Source organism: Petaurus breviceps, unplaced genomic scaffold, assembly GCF_028583685.1.
Source record: "Petaurus breviceps papuanus isolate PSGF00001 unplaced genomic scaffold, PetGlider_PUasm1.0 91133, whole genome shotgun sequence".
Taxonomy (NCBI): domain Eukaryota; kingdom Metazoa; phylum Chordata; class Mammalia; order Diprotodontia; family Petauridae; genus Petaurus; species Petaurus breviceps.
In genome coordinates, this window is record NW_027187419.1 from 38299337 (window position 1) to 38318723 (window position 19387).

General features: G+C 35.6%; 1 protein-coding gene across 3 annotated transcripts; it reads left to right on the top strand.

The window, feature by feature from the left end:
• The first annotated feature begins 232 nt into the window (after positions 1–232).
• On the top strand, positions 233–19156 carry CHEK1 (checkpoint kinase 1). 3 transcript variants are annotated; one of them, XM_069080690.1, is made up of 14 exons: positions 261–373; positions 1025–1197; positions 1384–1470; positions 3123–3346; positions 5563–5627; positions 5721–5790; positions 13198–13386; positions 14171–14275; positions 14750–14845; positions 16053–16161; positions 16346–16523; positions 16822–16953; positions 17342–17443; positions 17936–19156. In XM_069080690.1, the coding sequence occupies exons 2-14, from the start codon at positions 1193–1195 to the stop codon at positions 18029–18031; spliced, it is 1458 nt and encodes a 485-aa protein (XP_068936791.1). In that variant the 5' UTR covers positions 261–373; positions 1025–1192; the 3' UTR covers positions 18032–19156. The 3 variants fall into 3 exon arrangements, with proteins under 3 accessions (XP_068936792.1, XP_068936791.1, XP_068936790.1); XM_069080689.1 differs by having other exon boundaries at positions 1025–1171; XM_069080691.1 differs by lacking the exon at positions 1025–1197 and having other exon boundaries at positions 233–373.
• The last annotated feature ends 231 nt before the right edge of the window (positions 19157–19387 follow it).

Consider the following 19387-nt stretch of genomic DNA (forward strand, 5'->3'; position numbering starts at 1 on the left):
CCGAGCCTATGGCTTTAGCAGAGGCACTTGTACTTGCCTAGCAATTGGAATAAGGAAACATTCTCTCTCCACTACAGCTAACATGCTTCTTGAATCCCTATTATCCTTAACTTCTACCCAAGGCAAAAGTCCCCTTCTCCAGCCTCCCATTCATATGGTTTTCAACTCTACCTTTCCTAGGGCTCAACACAGCGCTGCCCACTCTGGTAGTAACCCTGCCCCGCCCCCTGCACCACGCCCTCCCCGGCCTCGGGAGCGCGCACGGCGTCCTCGCTTTACGGCCATGGGGCGCGCACGTTTGCAGTCGTGAGGCGTCTGGTGAATTTTGGCGGGAAAGGCTCCGCGTTTGGATTTCTCCGGTGGCTGCGGCTCGGTAAGCAGGGTCCCCTGGGTCCGGGCTAGGACTGGTTCCGTGAGGAGCGGGGGCGGCGGGCTCTGCCCCGGCTGCGAGGCGCGGGCAGAGGCTGGTAGGGAGTGAGAGGGGCCTGCAGAGGAGCGCTCTGAGCCGGCCCCAAGGCCAGGGGGCTCCGCTCACTCGTCAGGGCCGGACCCGAGGCCCCCCGGACCGGCGGGCAGAAGGGGAGCGGACCGAGGTCGAGCTGAGGGAGCGCTGCTAGTGAAGGAGGAGGAGGGGCAACCCTTCTTCCCTAGACTCCCCTCCCCCGCTTCCTCCCGGCCCCGCCCCCGCCCGGGCGGGGGACGAGGGGCGGGGGGTAGGGGAGCTGCCTCGGCGGCCTCCCCCGTGGCCCACCCCTCTTTTTACGAGTGAGGAAACCGAGGCCCGGAGAGGGGGAGGGTCTTGCCTGAGGTCACACAGCTGGTAAACAGGGATCTCGTAATTAGAACCCGAATCCCCTGACTCAATCCAGCCCCATTCCTCTGCCCCACCCCGCCCCCCACTTTGCCCTCTAAGGGCTTTGAGAAGGGAGGGGTTGGTTTTTATAACCCGGGATTTCTTAGAGACCTGTGATTACACCCTATCAGGAAATTGCACTTCCGCAATTTACACTCTTTTTTTTTTCAGAGTCGTCCGAGAGGTTTTAAGTGTCTTGCCCAAAATCAGACAGTCAGAATGTGTCAGAGGCAGGACTTGAACCCAGGTCTTTCTGTCCCTGGAGGCTGGCACTGTATCCACTAAGCCATCCCAGCATTCCTTGATGAATAAATACAGGTCATAGGATGGATATATTTAATGGGGTAAATTACTACTGGGGTCAGAGTTTACATTAATAAAGACCATTAATAAATAAAGATTGGGGAGGGAGGGAGAGATGTTAAAGGTGACTTGGGACAGGAGGTAGAGAAGCTAGTAGGTGGATTACTGACACTTAAGGTAAGAAAGACATAATTGTTTCACCTTTCTGTCTGATATCTCTGTTTCAGGGAGTTTCTTACTGGTAGAGCCATGGCTGTGCCCTTTGTGGAAGACTGGGATTTGGTGCAAACTTTGGGAGAAGGTGCTTATGGAGAGTGAGTATGAGCTCCCCTCTTGTTCTTCTGTCTTTTAACAAGCACAAGATAGAAATAATAAGAGAACTGACCCTAAATTCATGCCAGTTTACAAATGTACTTAATCTTATTTGATCCTCACAACTACTTGATGTGGTAGGTAGTGGAAATTGAGATTAAACAAGTTAAGTGACTTTCTTTAGAAATAGCAGAACCTGATATAATCTCAAGTCTTCTGGCTCTTGAGACTAGTGTTCTTTATATCACCTGTTTACCTTTCTTAGGTGCATGCTACCTACCAATAGATTTTACACTAGTAGTTTAGATTGGAGGTGTCAGACTTATCTAGGCAACTCCTGAATGTATTCCATGCCAGTTTAAAATGTAATTTGGAAATTTTAACAAAATAAATAAAAATACAATGCATCATGGATGATGTTCATTTGTGGTTTCTAAGTAAATATGTTGCCTGCAGGGATGCATTTCTATTTGACACCACTGGTTTAGATGACTAAATTTAAGGTTTGGGGGAAGTCAAGATACATAATACTAATTTGGAATAAATTTAAGTGTTACCTCTTCTCCTCTCCAGTTATCATAGAAACATTTCCTACTTTAGAAATTTTCAGAGGTTTCCCTACATATAGTGTTGTGATGTTTTATTTAGCAGTACAGCCATTGTCTTGTACTGTTCCATTTTGTCTTTGGGTTCTGTTGTATAATACTAAAGTTAGAAGGGATATTGTATCTCTTGTTTTAAATATGTTATACTATCAGTATAAGATTATAAAGTATAATAGTGATGAAACATTTTCCTTATGACAACACCACCATTCAGTTGGTACTATTTTGTTAGCCTAGTGGAGTCAAAGCCATTATTGTAGTAGTCATTACTGACCAATTAGCAGCAGTTAGGAGTTCCAGGTCAATCAATCAGTCAGTCAACAGTCATTATCAAGCATCTACCTTATGCTAGGTACTTTGTCAAAGTATTTGGTGATTATGGACAACAAAAAGTGAATTTTCTCAACTAAAAGCAAGACAAAATGGTAGCTTCTTTTTTAGGTATCACAGTGTTTTCCTTTTATTACCCTTTCTTGTTTTAATATTGGATTGGATTAGTTTAACATTGGGTTGGAAGGCAACTTCAACCATCATGATTTTTCTTTCATTTAAGCTTCCTTTCTTTGAAACCTGTAGAATGTATGACTATAGGTAATAAAATCTAGGAATCCTACTACCCAGATTACATGTTATGTGCTCAATACAGCTATTTTTGTGGACCATTTAGGTATCCTGTGCCACATAATCAGAAACTGCTGGTGATAAGAAAAGCCTTTTTACCTTTTTTGGGGGAAGAAATTAGTCTGGGTAAAGCAATTTTTGATTTAATTTTTTTCAAACAGTCAGCAAGCATTTACCAAGTGCCTACTATATGCTACTCACTGTGCTTAATTTCTGTTTAATTTTGAAATTGCAAAAGAAATATCTATCAAAGAGAGTCCATTCATTTACTGATAATTAAAGAATTAATATCCCAAATTAGTCAACTAGCACATATCAAATGCCTACTATGTGCCAGGCACTGTGCCAAAGCAGTGAAATCAATAAATGATTTAAATGTTTAAAAATTTATGAAAAGATAAGTTAATTATTTTCCACTTAATTTGTAGAGTTCAGCTTGCTGTGAATAGGCGAACAGAAGAAGCAGTTGCAGTGAAGATTGTGGACATGAAGCGTGCCATAGATTGTTCAGAAAACATTAAGAAAGAGATTTGCATCAATAAAATGTTAAACCACGAGAACATAGTGAAATTCTACGGTCATAGGCGAGAAGGCAATATTCAGTATCTTTTTCTGGAATACTGCAGTGGGGGAGAACTCTTTGACCGGATAGGTATGGAAAATTATGACAGCTTTATGTTTTAAAGATTAAGATAATGAAGCTACTAAATAAGAAGTGTTTATTTTCTTGGTCTTTGAGGTTATATTTTATTTATTTTTTGATCATTCTTTATCCATTGAGTATGACCTCCGGCCATGAAATATGGAAATAAGCATTAATATTTGTTATGTGTTTTCTTAAAAATTTATGTTTACTAGAAAGTTGTACTCCAGAATATACTATTACAAATTGCAGGTGATCTTAATTGAGGGTAAGTCACTATTGTTTATAAAGTTTATGAATAATAGTTGTTATGGGAAATCACTATAAATACCACTTTAGTAACCAGTCAGATATCCTTATTGCCTAAATGGATGGTTGTTTGTAGTGTAGAGATATTCTAACTATATATAATTATTCCTACATTGATTTTGTAGTTCTCTTTCTTTTTATGTAAAATGTTTATTATTCCCAAAGAGATTTTTGGGGGGGACTTTAGTCAGTTGTGTGTTTTAGACTTAAATATCCTTCTTAGCTGTAAAGGATGGGACTAAGACCAGCATATGGAACTTAATAAGAAGAAATATTTTTGTTCAGTATGACAAAGAACTTTGTTTAATTCAATAAACATTTATTAAGCATCAGGTGCTAAGCACCAGAGTTACAAATAAGAAAAAGAAAAACAGTTCCTGCCCTCAAGGAGCTTACAGTCTAGTAGGAGAAAACAACACACAAAAGGAAGTAGAAAAGGGGTGAGAACCACAGAATACCAGGCAAGGGGAATGATACTTTGTGGTGGCAAAAGGAAGCAGAGCGCTCCATAAAGGAAAGCTCTGGTAGGAGTTTACTATTCCATCCTCCAGCTCTCTAGTCTGGGGAGAAGCATCTGATGGAGTTGAGAAGGTATTGAGTGTCAAAAACTGAGTCAATTCAGCATGATGATGAGATTTCAGGTGACCTGCTCATCCTGGGTGGGGCACCAGTTTTCTCTTAAGTTAAACCAAGCAGAACTGCTGAGAGAAAGTGGAATCAGGTTGAGAATTAGAGCTGCCCAAAAAATGAAATTATCTACCTTTAGGAGAAGTGATTTTTCTGTTTCTAGAAATATTCAGTTTAGATGACTGCCCTTTAAAACAGTGATAGAAGAGGTTACTGCTTTATGTCAGAGATTAGAACATTCCCCTTTTAACATTCTTTAATTCTGTGATTAAGTATTGCTTAACAAGATCTATTCTGTCAATATAAATTTAAAATCCAAACCTACCACATTAAGAATTAGGACCTTCTACTTTACTAATTCCCAACTGAAATCAGGATTGAATAATTTACAAATGGACAAAATGCAGAAAGTTGGCAGAGGGCAAATTTTTTTCATCAGAAACTGATTTTCTATGGGTTGAATTATTCTTTCAAATTTCTCTGTTTATTGAATTGAAAATAGGCCATGGCTATGTAGTTTGAGGATATCTATGAAATTTAAAATCCTTTGTTAAATTTTAATTGAAATTTGCCTTAAATCTTTCTTGATGTGAATGTTTTTCAGGAATGAAGAAATGAGAAAGGTATCTATACATTAAATGGACACTTTGAGATGTTTGAGTAGAAAGGTTACAGAGGAGAGGAAGGATTTAAAATTAACAAGGGACAAATGGCTTACAGATTATGATAATAGTAGGACTAAGAGGGCTTTTTCAAATACTGAGAAGAAAGGTTAGTCTAGTGGCCTGAATTTCTATCTTGGGTAATTGCTGTTTTAATTGCTTACTTTGCATAACGTCTCTGTAATATGAGCCCTTTCATTTTACAGATGGTGAAACTACTAAAGAATACTACTTAGCCTCATAGCATGTTAATGACAGTCAGTTCTGGACTCATGAGTCTTTTTGTTTCTCATGTAGGATACCATCCACTAAGAGACACTGGTTAACCCTTCATTGTTTTAAAGACTCTGTGTGTGTGTGTTTTATTGCTACCTTTTTTGTCTTTATACCAGTCATTTCCAATCTCCCACCCCTCAAATTGAACTCTTTCTTGTAAAGACAAAAAACAGTTAAGCAGAAACATGTGACACAAAGACCATGGTCTGAAAATGTATGCCCATATTCCTTCCTAGCACTTCCCCACTGTTTTGTCATGAGGCAGGAAGTAGCAAACATTCAATCTTAAGTGTGAGACTTGTTCTTGCAATTGATAATTGATCAATAAACCTTTAAATTTAACCCTTTCAGAACCTGATGTAGGTATGCCTGAACAAGATGCTCAGAAGTTCTTCCATCAGCTTATGGCAGGGGTGGTAGGTAGAGTTCACTTTGTTTCTTTTATTTGAATTCATTCTTTAGTACAAATGAGTAATAACAAATAAATAAGTCTTGTTTTTTCCTCCCAGGTGTATCTTCATGGTATTGGAATAACCCACAGGGATATTAAACCAGAAAATCTTTTACTAGATGAAAGAGGTAAACTCATTACAGCAAAATTTGTCTCTTCATTTATTCTCTATTAACATGAAAGCAACTTGACTAAGTAAGCGAATCTTTGGGATAAGTATTGGTATTTTCATCTAACAAATGGCAATCTTTATCATTAGTAACTGTATTTCATCCATCCTTTTAACTCTATACTTGTCTTTCATTTAAGAACTTAGTCCACCCTGAAGTTGAAAGAGGAAAATCACTTATTTAATAATGATAAAAACATAATCTGCAATAATGTAATACTTTTAAAAAACATATATTGTCAAAAAAAGATGCCAAACCTAGACGGATTCACAAGTATTCTATCAAACTTTTTTACTTTTAAAAAGTATTTTATTTTTTCCAATTACATGTAAAAAAAATTTTTAACCTTCATTTTTTATAAAATGTTGAGTTCCAAATTTTTTTCCTTCCTCTCTCAGACAAGGAGCAATTTGATATACATTATATATGTGCAATAATGTTAGTCATGTAGTGAAAGAAGAAACAGAATAAAAGGAAAAAAACTACGGGAAAAAAATAAAGTGAAAATAGTATGCTTTGGTCTGCATTCAGACTCTATAACTTCTTCCTCTGGATGTGGATAGCATTTTCCATTATAAGTCTTTTAGAATTGTCTGGGATCATTGTATTCCTGAGCAGAACTAAGTCAATCATAGGTAATCATCACACAATGTTGTTGTTACTATGTACAGTGTTCTCCTGGTTCTACTCCATTTTACATCTAGTTCATATAAGTCTTTCCAGGTTTTTCTGAAATATGCCTACTTGTCATTTCTTTTTCTTAATTTTTTTTTAATTTTTTTTGGAGGGGGGGAAAGGAGGGCAATTGGGGTTAAGTGACTTGCCCAAGGTGACATGGCTAGTTTTTGTGTTAAGTGTCTGAGGCCAAATTTGAACTCAGATCCTCCTGACTCCAGGGCCAGTATTCTATTCACTGCGCCACCTAGCCACCCCTTGTCATTTCTTATACCACAGTAGTATTTTATTACATTCATATACTTGGGCATCCCTTCAATTTCCAATTCTTTGCCACCACAAAAAGAGCTGCTATAAATATTTTTATACAAATAGGTCATTCCTTCCTCCCAACCTGCCCTTTTTAATCTCTGGGATATAGAGCTAGTAGTGATATTGCTGGATTAAAGGGTATGTAGAGTTTGATAGCCTTTTGGGCGTAGTTCCAAATTGTTCTACAGAATGATTGGATCAGTTCACAACTCCATCAATAAAGCATTAGTGTTCCAATTTTCCTATCTCTCCAACATTTAACATTTTGATTTTCTGTCATAATAGCTAATTTGATAGCTGTGAGGTGGTACCTCAGAATTGTTTTAATTTACATTTCTAATCAGTAATGATTTAGAACATTTTTTCATATGATAACTTTGATTTCTTTGTCTGAAAACTGCCTGTTCATATCATTTAAACATTTATCAATTGGGGAATGACTTGTTTTCTATTAAATTTGACTCCACTCTCTATATATTTGAGAAATGATGTCTTTATCAGAGAAACTTGTTATAAAAATTGTTTAATCTCATAATGTTCTCTGTCTCATATTTAATCATACATTCAAATCCCTTTTCCATAGATCTGACAGGTAAATTATTCCTTGCTCTCCTAATTTGCATGTGGTATCACCTTTTATGTAAAAATCGTGTACCCTTTTTGACTTTATCTTGGCATACGGTATATAATGTTGGTCTATTATATATAGGTGCTCTACCCAAAGGAATATAAATTTTGATTGCTGAAAACTTGCAAGATAATCTTGGGGTTTACAAGCTAGATTTTTTTTCTCTTCCCTATGTATTTATTCTGTAATTTTTTTTAATGGGATAAATAACTTTTGTCACATGTAGTTTCATTTATGTTTTTTTCAAATAGAGCAATGGAAAACTAGATTTTGATAAAGCACATTGGGATTCAGATGGAGCTACCCAACCATGCCTTAAACCCAGATCACTCTGATTCTCACTGATGGGTCAATAATAGACTCCAGCCCAAGCCTCACTTGGTCATTACTTGGGTTTTGAATGCTCAGAGTGAATGTAAAAAGCAATTGTTTCTTTTCTGACCAGAAACCCTAAGAGTCTTCTCCTCCCAGTTTGATTTTTTTTTTTGAGTAGACAAACTAGGCCATTTTTCTTATTTAGCTTTAAATCACTGAATAGGTATTGCCTCAGACAAACTGAGACCTGGAAAAGACTGTAACTTTAAAAGATCAAGATCTCCCACCACATCTGTGGTCATCTCCAGTCCACCTGAATGATGTCTTGCCACTAGGCATAAATGACCTGGAGGAGAGAGTGAGGCAGATGACTTTGCACAGCTGTCTCACTTAAATCCAGTAAACTTTCAATTCAAGACATCACCCTCTTGGTCCTCTCTGAGAATGAAGGACAAACGACAACAGTTTCTGCCATACTGTTTTCCTAGCAGTTTTGTCAGATACTAAGTTCTTATTCTAGAAGGTGAGTTCCTTGGGTTTATAAAACATAGATTACTATGGTCATTTATTGCCTTGGATTGTGTACCTAATCTATTCCACTGATCAATCACCCTTATTTCTTAGCCAGTACCAGCTAGTTTTGATAATTATCCTTTTACAATGTAGTTTGACATCTAGGACCACTAGGCCAACTCCCTTCACAATTTTTCTTTATTGTTTCCCTTGATATTCTTGACCTTTTCTTCTTCCAGATGAATTTTTTTCTATCTCTATAAAATCATTTTTTAGTAGTTTGATTGGTATGACACTGAATAAGTAAATTAATTTAGGTAGATTAATCATTCTTATTATATTGGCTTGGCCTACCCATGAACAATTGATATTTTTTCAGTTGTTTAGATCTGACTATTTGTACAAAAAGTATTTTTTAATTATGTTGATATAGTTCCTGGGTTTGTCTTGGCAGGTAGATTACCAAGCATTTTAAATTGTCTACAGTTATTTTAAATGGGATTTCTCTTTTTGTCTCTTGCTGCTGGGCTTTGTTGGTGATATATAGAAATGCTGATGATTTGTATGGTTTTATTTTATTATATCCTGCAACTTTGCTAAAGTTCATTTCAAATAATTGATTTTTAGTTGATTGCCTAGGATTCTCTAAGTATACCATCATATCATCTGCAAAGAGTGATAATTTGTTTCTTCATTCATTGCCTATTCTAATTCCTCCCAATTTTTTTTCTTATTGCTAAAACTAGCATTTCTAGTACAATATTGAATAGTAATGGTCATAATGGGCCTCCTTGTTTCATCCGTGATTGGGAAGGCTTCTAGCTTATCCCTATTACATATAATGCTTGCTGCTAGTTTTAGATAGATACTACTTATCGTTTTAAGGAAACTCCACTTATTTCTAGGCTCTCTAGTGTTTTTAATAGGAGTGGATACAGTATTTTCTCAAAAACTTTTTCTGTATCTATTGAGATAATCATGATTTTTTGATGTTTTTGTTATTGATACAGTCAGTTATGGTGATAGTTTTCCTAATATTGAACCAGCCTTGCATTCTTGGTTTAAATCCCACTTTTTCATTGTGTATGATCTTTGTGATATGTTGCTGTAATCTCTTTGCTAATATTTTATTTAAAATTTTTGTGTCAATATTCATTATGGAAATTGGTCTGTAGTTTTCTTTCTCTTTTTGCTCTTCCTGGTTTAGGTATCAGCACCATATTTGTGTCATAAAAGGCATTTGGTAGGACTCTTCACCTATTTTTCCAAATAGTTTATATAGTATTGGAATTAATTGTTCTTTAAATGTTTGGTAGAATTCATTTGAGAATCTGTCCAGCCCTGGGGATTTTTTCTTAGGGTGTTCATTGATGTCTTGTTAAATTTCTTTTCTAAAATGGGTTTTTCCCCCCACTTAATAGGATTTTATTTTTTTCAAGTACATGCAAAGATAGTTTTCAACATTCACTTTTATAAGATTTTGAGTTCCAAATTTTTTTCTCCCTCTCTCCCCCCCCAAGACAGTATACAATCTGATATACATGTACATACGTGTACAATCCTATTAGACATATTTCCACATTAGTCATGCTGTAAAGGGAGAATCAGAACAAAAGGGAAAAACCACAAGAAAAAAAAATAGTATGCTTCAATTTGCATTCAGACTCCCTGGTTCTTTCTCTGGGTGTGGGTAGTATTTCCCATCACCCATCTTTTGGAATTGTCTTAGATCTATTGCTGAGAAAAGCTAGGTTAAAATGGGGTTATTTAGCAATTTATATTTTTGTAAATATTCTTCCATTTTATTTAGATTTTCAGATTTATTGGTATACAGTTGGGTATAGTAGGTCCTAATTATTACTTTAATATCTTCATTGGTGGTGAATTCACCCTTTTCATCTTTGATATTTGTAATTTAGTGTTCTTTCTTTTTTAATTAAATTAACTGAAAGTTTATTTTATTGTTGCTTTTTTTTTATGAAACAAATTCTTAGTTTTATTTATTAATTCAGTGGTTTTCTTTTAATTTTATTAATCTTTTATTTTGGGGGATTTCTAATTTGGTGTTTATTTGGGAATTTTTAATTTGTTCTTTTTCTAGCTTTTTTAGTTGCATACCCAATTCATTGATCTGCTCTTTCTCTATTTTATTGATGTAAGTGTTTAGGGATATAAATTTTCCCCTAACTATTGCTTTGGTTACATCCCATAAATTTTGGTATGTTGTATCATTATTGTCATTCTCTTTAATGATATTATTGTTTCTATGATTTTTTTCTTTGATCCATTTATTCTTTAGGATTAGATTAATTTTGGGGTGGCTATGTGACACAGTGAATAGAGCACTGGCCCTGGAGTCAGGAGGACCTGTCAAATCCAGCTTTTGACACTTAACACTTACTAGCCATGTGACCTTGGGCAAGTCACTTAACCCCAATTGCCCTGCCTTTCCCCTCCAAAAAACAAAAAACATGTTTTTTTTTTTTCTTCCTGTTCACCTTTTTATGCTTCTCTTGAGTCTTGTATTTGAAAATGAAATTTTTTATTCGGCTCTGTTTCTTTCATCAGGGAACTTTGAAAGTCCCCTGTTTTATAGAATGTCCGTTTTTTTTCCCCTGAAAGATTATGCTCAGTTCTGCTGGATAGTTGATTCTGCCTGTAATCAAAGCTCCTTTGGCTTCTGGAATATCATATTCCAAGCCCTCTGATCCTTTAATGTAGAAGCTTCTAAATTCTGTCTAATCCTGACTGTACAGCCATGATATTTGAATTGTTCCTTTCTGTCTGCTTATTTTCTCTTTGACTTGGGAGTTCTGAAATTTGGTTGTAACATTCCTGGGAGTTTTCATTTTGGGATTTCTTTCAGGAGGTGATCAGTAGATTCTTTCAGTTACTGTTTACTCTGATTCTAGTCTATCAGAGCAGTTTTCCTTAATTTCTTGAAAGATGTTGTCCAGGCTCTTTTTTATTATGACTTTCAGGTAGTCTAGTAATTCTTAAATTTTTCTCTTGGGTCTATTTTCCTGGTCAGTTGTTTTTCCAGGGAGGTATTTCACATTTTCTTCTTCTATTTTTTCATTCTTTTGATTTTGTTTGATTGGTTCTTGATATCTCATAGAGTCATTAGCTTTCCCCTGCCTTGTTCTAATTTTTACAGAATTATTTTCTTCAGTGAGCTTTTTCATCTCCTTTTCCATTTGGCCACTTCTAGTTATTAAGGAGTTGTTTAATTTTTCCAAGCTCTTTTGTCATGATTCTTTTGTATCATTCTCATTTCTTTTCTTAAATTTTCTTCTTCCTCTCTTATTTGATTTCTAAAATCCTTTTTGAGCTCTTCCAGGACTTTTTGCACTTGAGAACAATTCAGATTTCTCTTTGAGGTTTTGCATATAGGCTTTTTAACATTATTGTCCTCTTCTGATTTGTTTTGATCTTCTTGGTTGCCATAGTAGCTTTCTATGTTTAGTTGTTTTTTTTGCTCCTTTCCCAGACTATTTCATGACTTTTAGAGTTGAGCTCTCCTCCTGGGACACAGGGAACATTGTACCAAGCTTCTTGAGCTGGGGCTGGGGGCCTGGTCACTGACTTTCTGCACTGGGGCCTCCAGTGCTGGTGGCTCACCTGTTGTGCAGGAAGGGCTGGTGGGTTTGCCCACTGAGTTGGGCTTGCCTGGTCTAGTTATGCCTCTTGTGCTGGGTGTTTGGGAACTGACAGTTTACCTACTGTGCTGGGACCAGAATTCTCAAAGCTGACCTGCTAAGCCAGAATTGAGGGGCCTTGATTGCTGAAGTGTTGTGGGTCCAAGAGCATCTTGTTAGCTTGCCCAGACACCTTCGACCAAGTGAGACAGTCATTTCCTGAAATCCTTCTATGTTGTCTTGGACTGGAAATTGTTTCACCCTTTCCCTTGTGAATTCTATTGCTCCAGAATTTCTTTCGAGGCTTGATTTAAAGTTCTTTTGAGGGAAACTGGGGAGAGCTCAGGCAGCTTCTTGCCCTTTCTCCATTATCTTGGCTCTGCTCTCTTCATTCCATCAAACTTAAATAAAAAAAACAACTCGTGCTTGGAATGTTTTACAACATAGAGAAAAATGTGGACATTTTAATTTAATTTTCTGAGTTAACTGGAGTATTATTAAAAAAAGGAAAAAAGGACCTACCTGTGTAGAAATATTAATAGCTACTCTTTGTGATAGCAAAAAATTAGATACAACAACTGGAAAATGGCCAAGTAAATTCTGATACATTAATGCATATTAGTGTAATGGAATATTATGTAGCAAATATAACATAATGAATTCATCAACAAACATTTTTAAGTATCTGCTTTTTACTAAACTCTGCTAGATGCTGGTGAATACAAAAACAGAAATGAAAATTAATGTCTCTCCTCAAGGAAATATTCTTTGGAAATGAGAAAATATGAAAAGATCTGTAGGAAATGATACAAAGTATAATCAGAAAGTGAAAAGGTGCTAACTCCTATTATATTTAAAAAAAAACAGAATAGTTGGGGGGCCGCTAGGTGGCGCAGTGAGTAGAGCACTGGCCCTGGAGTTAGGAGGACCTGAGTTCAAATGCGACCTCAGACACTTAACACAAAAACTAGCTATGTGACCTTGGGCAAGTCACTTAACCCCAATTGCCCTCCAAAAAGGGAAAAAAAACAAACACAAAACAGTCAAATTTGGTGAAAGTTTTGGCAGACCTGGAATTAGGAGGCAAAGGGTCAAAGTATTTTTTTGTCTACTTATTAATTTTGATTTTGCTTTGTTAAAGACTATAGATTTTAGGAAAGATTTTCGTACTTTTTTGGATGACTATTTGATTTAGTTGCTAGTCATTAAGTTTATAATAAAAAATGTTAATCTTTTCATATGACAAGGCCTTACCCAGAACTGCCTGCCTGCCTTCTCTTTTAGATAATCTCAAAATCTCAGACTTTGGGTTAGCAACAGTATTTCGGCATAATAATCGTGAGCGTTTATTGAATAAGATGTGTGGCACTCTGCCCTATGTTGCCCCAGAACTGCTTAAGAGAAAAGAATTCCATGCAGAACCAGTTGATGTTTGGTCATGTGGTATAGTACTTACTGCAATGCTGGCTGGAGGTAAGTGCTACTCAGTTTGTGATGAAACTCCCATATATTGAATCAGGTCAATTAAAAGAAACTGGGAGCAGCTAGGTGGCACAATGAATAGAGCACCGACCCTGGAGTCAGGAGGACCTCAAGTGTGGCCTCAAACACTTAACACTTACTAGCTGTGTGACCTCGGGCAAGTCACTTAACCCCAATTGCCCTGACTTCCCCCCTCCAAAAAGACCACCAAAAAAACAACTGTGTAAGCCAGTGTATTTATATTGAGCTATTATTTTGTAGTGATAATTATTTACTCAGAGAATATTAGCTCCAGAAGGGATCAAAGAAAAGCAAGGAGTTTTTTGTCTATTCCTTTTGTTTTAAATGAGTCCTGGAGAAATATGTGTAACTTCTGCCAGGTCAGACTTTTAGTAGTGGCAGACTTAAAAGCTAGGTCTCTCCTGGTTGCTACTCTGCTACTCTTTCTTCTCCAGCTGTACTTGGAAATTGTAATGCTAAAGAATTGTCAACAATGTTATACTCTTCCTTTGAAAGTCACAGCAACTATGTCTAGGTGAATCATGGTAACATAACCAAAAAGGTAAGGTCGGGGTTCTCTGTTACATAGGTCCCTGAAAGTGATACTTTGTTATTGCTTCTTTAAGTAGACATTTTCTGGTACTAGTCAAAAAAACTAACGAGGAAATTTTTGATACTTTAAGAATTGTTAACTCCTCCCTTAATATTTAATATTCATCAAGTAATATTTACTTGACATAACCACTTTAAAAAATGTGTCTTCTTTTGGTTTTAGAATTGCCATGGGACCAACCCAGTGATAGTTGCCAGGAGTATTGTGACTGGAAAGAAAAAAAAACATACCTCACACCTTGGAAGAAAATTGATTCTGCCCCATTAGGTAACTGAGTTATCATATTTAAATGACTGAATTCTAGAGGAATAAAGTCTTGTGTTTTGTGAATTCTTGCCAAGATAATTTTTAATTAACATATAGGCCACATTGTTATCCTGTAAAGTCATTTGAAGACTTGTTTTGCTTTTATAACCAAATAAAGTTAGAATTAATAAATACTGGATAAATTTTGAGTAGGAAATGGATTTGTGAGTTTTATAGCTTTGTTAATGTCAGTTGGGTAATTTTTTTAAAACATTTCTGTTTGGCTCTTAACTCATCTGCTGAAAGTTGAGAACCTGAAGTCAGTAACACAAAGGTAGAAGGTAGCACACAAAAGTTTCAGTAATGGAGTAGCTCAGGCCCTTTTCCAGAACTGATATTCCAAAGAGAAGGATGCTAAATAGGAAGGTGGTTACTGCTACAAGTAAGAGACTTTCTTTGCTCTACATGATTTAGGTCTTAACTTTTTTTTTTCAGCCTTGCTGCATAAAATTCTAACTGAGAATCCAGGATCAAGAATTACAATACCAGATATTAAAAAAGACAGATGGTACACTAAGGTACTTAAGAAAGGTAAAGTGCTTGCTTGAAAGAATTATAAAACAACATAATCTCTTTTCATTTTTATAATGTGACAAATTGATTGTTTTGAAATGTATTAATTTTAGGAGAGAATGTAAATACTGGTAAATTTCCTAAATTAATATCTACTATGTTTCAGATAATTAGATAGGTAGAAATAGAAGGCTTATTGACTTACCAGACATTTACAGTACCTGCCTCTGGCTATTATTCAACTTATTTTTATGAATAATAAATTCCTTAGTGTAGGTAGTTGGATTTTCCATTTTCTCTATGAAACAGTTATTCTTTTTTCCCCCAATGGATGTTGATGCAAAAAAAATTTTAAATAAAATATTAGCAAGAGAATACAGTATCATATTACAAAGACTGGGAATGCAAGGCTAATTCAGTCCTGGGGAAATTGTTATTAACCATATTAATGACAAAAACAATAAAAATTATGGTTATATCCCTAGCTGCAGAAAAAGCTTTTGACACGGTACTATACTCGTTCCTGTTAAAAACACTAGAACACATAAAAGTAAACAGAACTTTCCTTAAAATTATAAACAATATCTGTCTAAAACTAAGAGAAGTCCTTATCTGTAATGAAGATAAGTCTTTCCAAAAAGACCAGGGAAGAAGGAAGGATATCCATTAGTAGACATTATCATTACCATTAGCAGATGCTATCACCAGAGATGGTTGTATTTGAAGTTAAAATCCTTAGTATTTATATGTAACACATTGACCCTAGTGTGTGTGTTATGTGTATATTATTATTACATGATATAGAATTTATATTATATAAATACAATATATTATATAACATTAATATTAATGTATTACATATCATATATTGATATAACATTATACAGTATATTATAGAATATCATGTCAATATAATATGTGTGTGTGTTTGAAGCAGAGATGCCTAGCCTAAAAAGTTCAAGTAAGTTGAAGACTTCAGCATATCTCTTAGTAAAATTATATAGGAAGAACCACTGTCAAATTTTTATTTTCTATGTGTACAGTTTTAAATAAAGTGGTTTGCGAGCATCAATTTGTTGCCTCGGGTCTTCAGATTTTTATTATTGCTTTCTTAAACCCACTTAGGCAGTAGATGAAAAAAGATTAAAAGGTATTTGAAATTTTTCTGCACTAATGATTGCTTGTTCTGTGAAATTCTTTATTTTTCTTGACTATTCTTTCATAGGTGCAAAGAGACCTCGAGCTTCTTCAGGAGGAGTATCAGATTCCCCAGGTGGATTTTCTAAGCACATACAATCAAATTTGGATTTCTCACCAGTTAATAGTGCTCACAGGTAAGAATTACAAACTGTTGAATGTGATATTCCATGTGAAAATGACTGGTCCAGAAAAGTTTATCTATTTTTTGTACCATATGGTTATATCATTAATGAATGTCAGGATATTAGTGGTGTTGTATAAGAAAGAATTGATGCCTTTTGCTTATGAATATAATTTTTTTCTTCCTTAATACCTCAGTGAAGAAAAAGTAAAGTACTCCAGTTCTCAACCAGAGCCTCGAACTGGTCTTTCTTTGTGGGACACTAGTCCTTCTTATATTGACAAACTGGTACAGGGGATCAGTTTCTCCCAACCTGCATGTCCTGACCACATGCTTCTGAACAGTCAATTGCTTGGCACCCCAGGTTCTTCACAGGTAAAGATATTTATTTTTTTCAACTATTTTGTCACAGCTCTCTACTTTTCATCGCCCTGAAAACTAAATGTGTTTTCTAACTCATAGTTTGTGTTGAGCTATTTTAAATTTCAGCTTTGACACCTCTGGATTTTGCAGCAGGTTTAGGGGAATTAAGAGAAGAAAGTATTGATTTAGATAGGTTGTATAACTGTCATTAAAGAAAATTAGTGATTGTAAGCTTAGAGACTTAATAATTGTGAGATAGGAATTTTGTGTCAACATGTATTTGCTCAGATGTTTTTTGTCTCATATGCAGAATCCTTGGCAGCGTTTAGTTAAGAGGATGACACGATTCTTTACCAAATTGGATGCTGACAAGTCATATCATTGTCTGAAGGAAACTTGTGAGAAATTAGGCTATCATTGGAAGAAGAGTTGTATGAATCAGGTATGATCTCAGTTCCTCTTGCATTTTATCCTGAAGGAAAAATGGCTAAAAGTGGTTAAATTAAGAGTTTTGTTTCTCATTTGGACTCTTCTTGACATTATTTCTTTCCTTATGTCTTAAAGACTTTGATGAAACTCTACCTGAAAACACAATTTTTTGGTTCAAATTGTTCTACTTAGGGGCGGCCAGGTAGCACAGCGAGTGAGAGCACCGGCTCCAGTGTTGAGAAGACCTGGAGATCGAATCTCGGGCTCAGACACTCAGCACCACACCCAGAAATGACTGGCCGTGTAACCTTGAGCAAGTTACTTAACCCTGATTGCTTAAAAGAAAAAAATAAAAAAAAATTGTTCTACTTACAGCTGAATTGACATCTTTATTATTTTAGGTTACAGTATCAACTACTGACAGAAGAAACAATAAACTGATTTTCAAAGTGAACTTGGTAGAAATGGATGAGAAGATCTTAGTGGACTTCCGGCTATCTAAGGTACATAGAACAACAGCTGCACTTTTTGATCTGCTAGATGTGTTTATTCAGTTTAAAAGAAGGTGGAAGGAACAGATTAGTCACACTGGATTTTAGAGTCTCACTGTAATTCCATACTTCAAATCTATGTTAGGGGACAAAATCACCCATAAAACCAAACATGGAATCTTTCTGGTATATCCAGTAACTAAATCTCCCTGGAATAAATCTAAGAAAAATAGACTTGAGCAGTGTTTATTAACTGACAATATATTCATAATGTAAGAGACATAATATTTCTAAATAAGGAAGTTGGAGATTATATCAGGTTTAACGATATAGCTGCCTCCTCCACTATCTATCTGCACTTTTTGTCTTTCTAATGGAAGCTGAAAAAGTGCAACAGATATATCCTGTCTTGAGTATGTTTGCTTCTTGTTACTTCCAAAGGAAGTTAGATATAACTTATTGCTATTTTTTTGACATTCATTTTTTTAATATCCTTTTCTGTAGGGTGATGGGCTGGAGTTCAAGAGGCACTTCTTGAAGATTAAAGGGAAGCTGAGTGATGTGGTGAGCAGCCAGAAGGTATGGCTTCCTGCCACATGATCCGTACACCTGGGTAGGCCCAGTGAATGCAGTGCTGCTATATTGACACTATTCTTCCTGGAGAAGCTTACATTGCTTTACAGACCTCAAATATAAAGCAACAATTCCCGAGGAGTTGTCTCTTCCCTTTCCCAACCAAGTTTTTCTTGATTCTTTTTGTTCAAAAATTTTTTTTTGCATAGAAGCATATCAAAACATTTTTTCAAAATATCAGAGAATGAGCATGTATATTTAATTTGTAAGGAAAACTTTGGGAAAGGATTGGGCAGAAGTTCTTCAGCAAAACATTTCGTTAAATTTGAGATTTACTGTATACAAACCAAGTTTTGAGTATAAATAAGTTCATTTGTTATACTAGTATGTGCTTGGTATTTGGTTTAGTCAGAAAATTTGAGATTTTTCTGGATGCTGCAATTCCTGAATGTATTAATAACAGCTCTATTCCTGTGGTTGGGGCAATAAATGTGCCGGTTTGTAAAGTAAGGCAAATCTTGTTTGGTAAAATATATTCACATTCTTACACTTAAATTTTCAAAAGTGCCTCTCTGATAATGTAAACCTGTTTGTCTGTGTTAACCTTGTTATGCTGCCAATTAAAATGTGCTGGGTGGGACTCTCTGGTAAAGTTTAATAATATGAGACTTGTGTTTTTCAGCAATATAATTTATAATTTTGAAGTATTGGTTGATGTTTTCAGATAAAGGTTGAGCAAAAGCCTCTAGTCTAGTGCAGTTTTCACCTTCATTTTGTTCTTACACATCCTAAATATTCTCAGTAAATTTAAAACATAATTTTATCTATCACTATAATTATACAATATTTTCAGAAAGTCAAATTTTCAGGTACTCTGAAGAATGCATTGGTGACCAAGCCTTGTAGGTGGGCAGGAATAAAACTAGGAGAGTTAGGGATGGAACTTGGATAGAAATGAATTTTTACTACAACTCTTACTTTTATGGATTTCTTACCATAACACAGTTTTTAAAAATTTGCTTTCTATTTGAAAAAAAAGTCTATTTTCAGTTACTATTGTTTATTTCTGACCAGCCAGCCAGTTGTGAATAAAATATTAGAAGTAACTTGTACTGCTTTGTAAATTTAATAAAGTAAACTTAATTCATATAAGTTCTTTGAACTATTTATTGGATTCTTTCCCTATGGTGATCTTGGTAATGTCATTTTAAGTCAATTTGATTCATTCATTCTTTGTTATGCAGCTATTTGCTTTTAGATACTTTGATTGCTATTTATTTTCAAATGTTTATTAAGTGCCTTTATGTATCACGACATTATGCTAAGTGCTAGGGATTGTTTGGTTGATTGGTTGTTGTCCTGCATTCTCAAAGAGGACCAAAA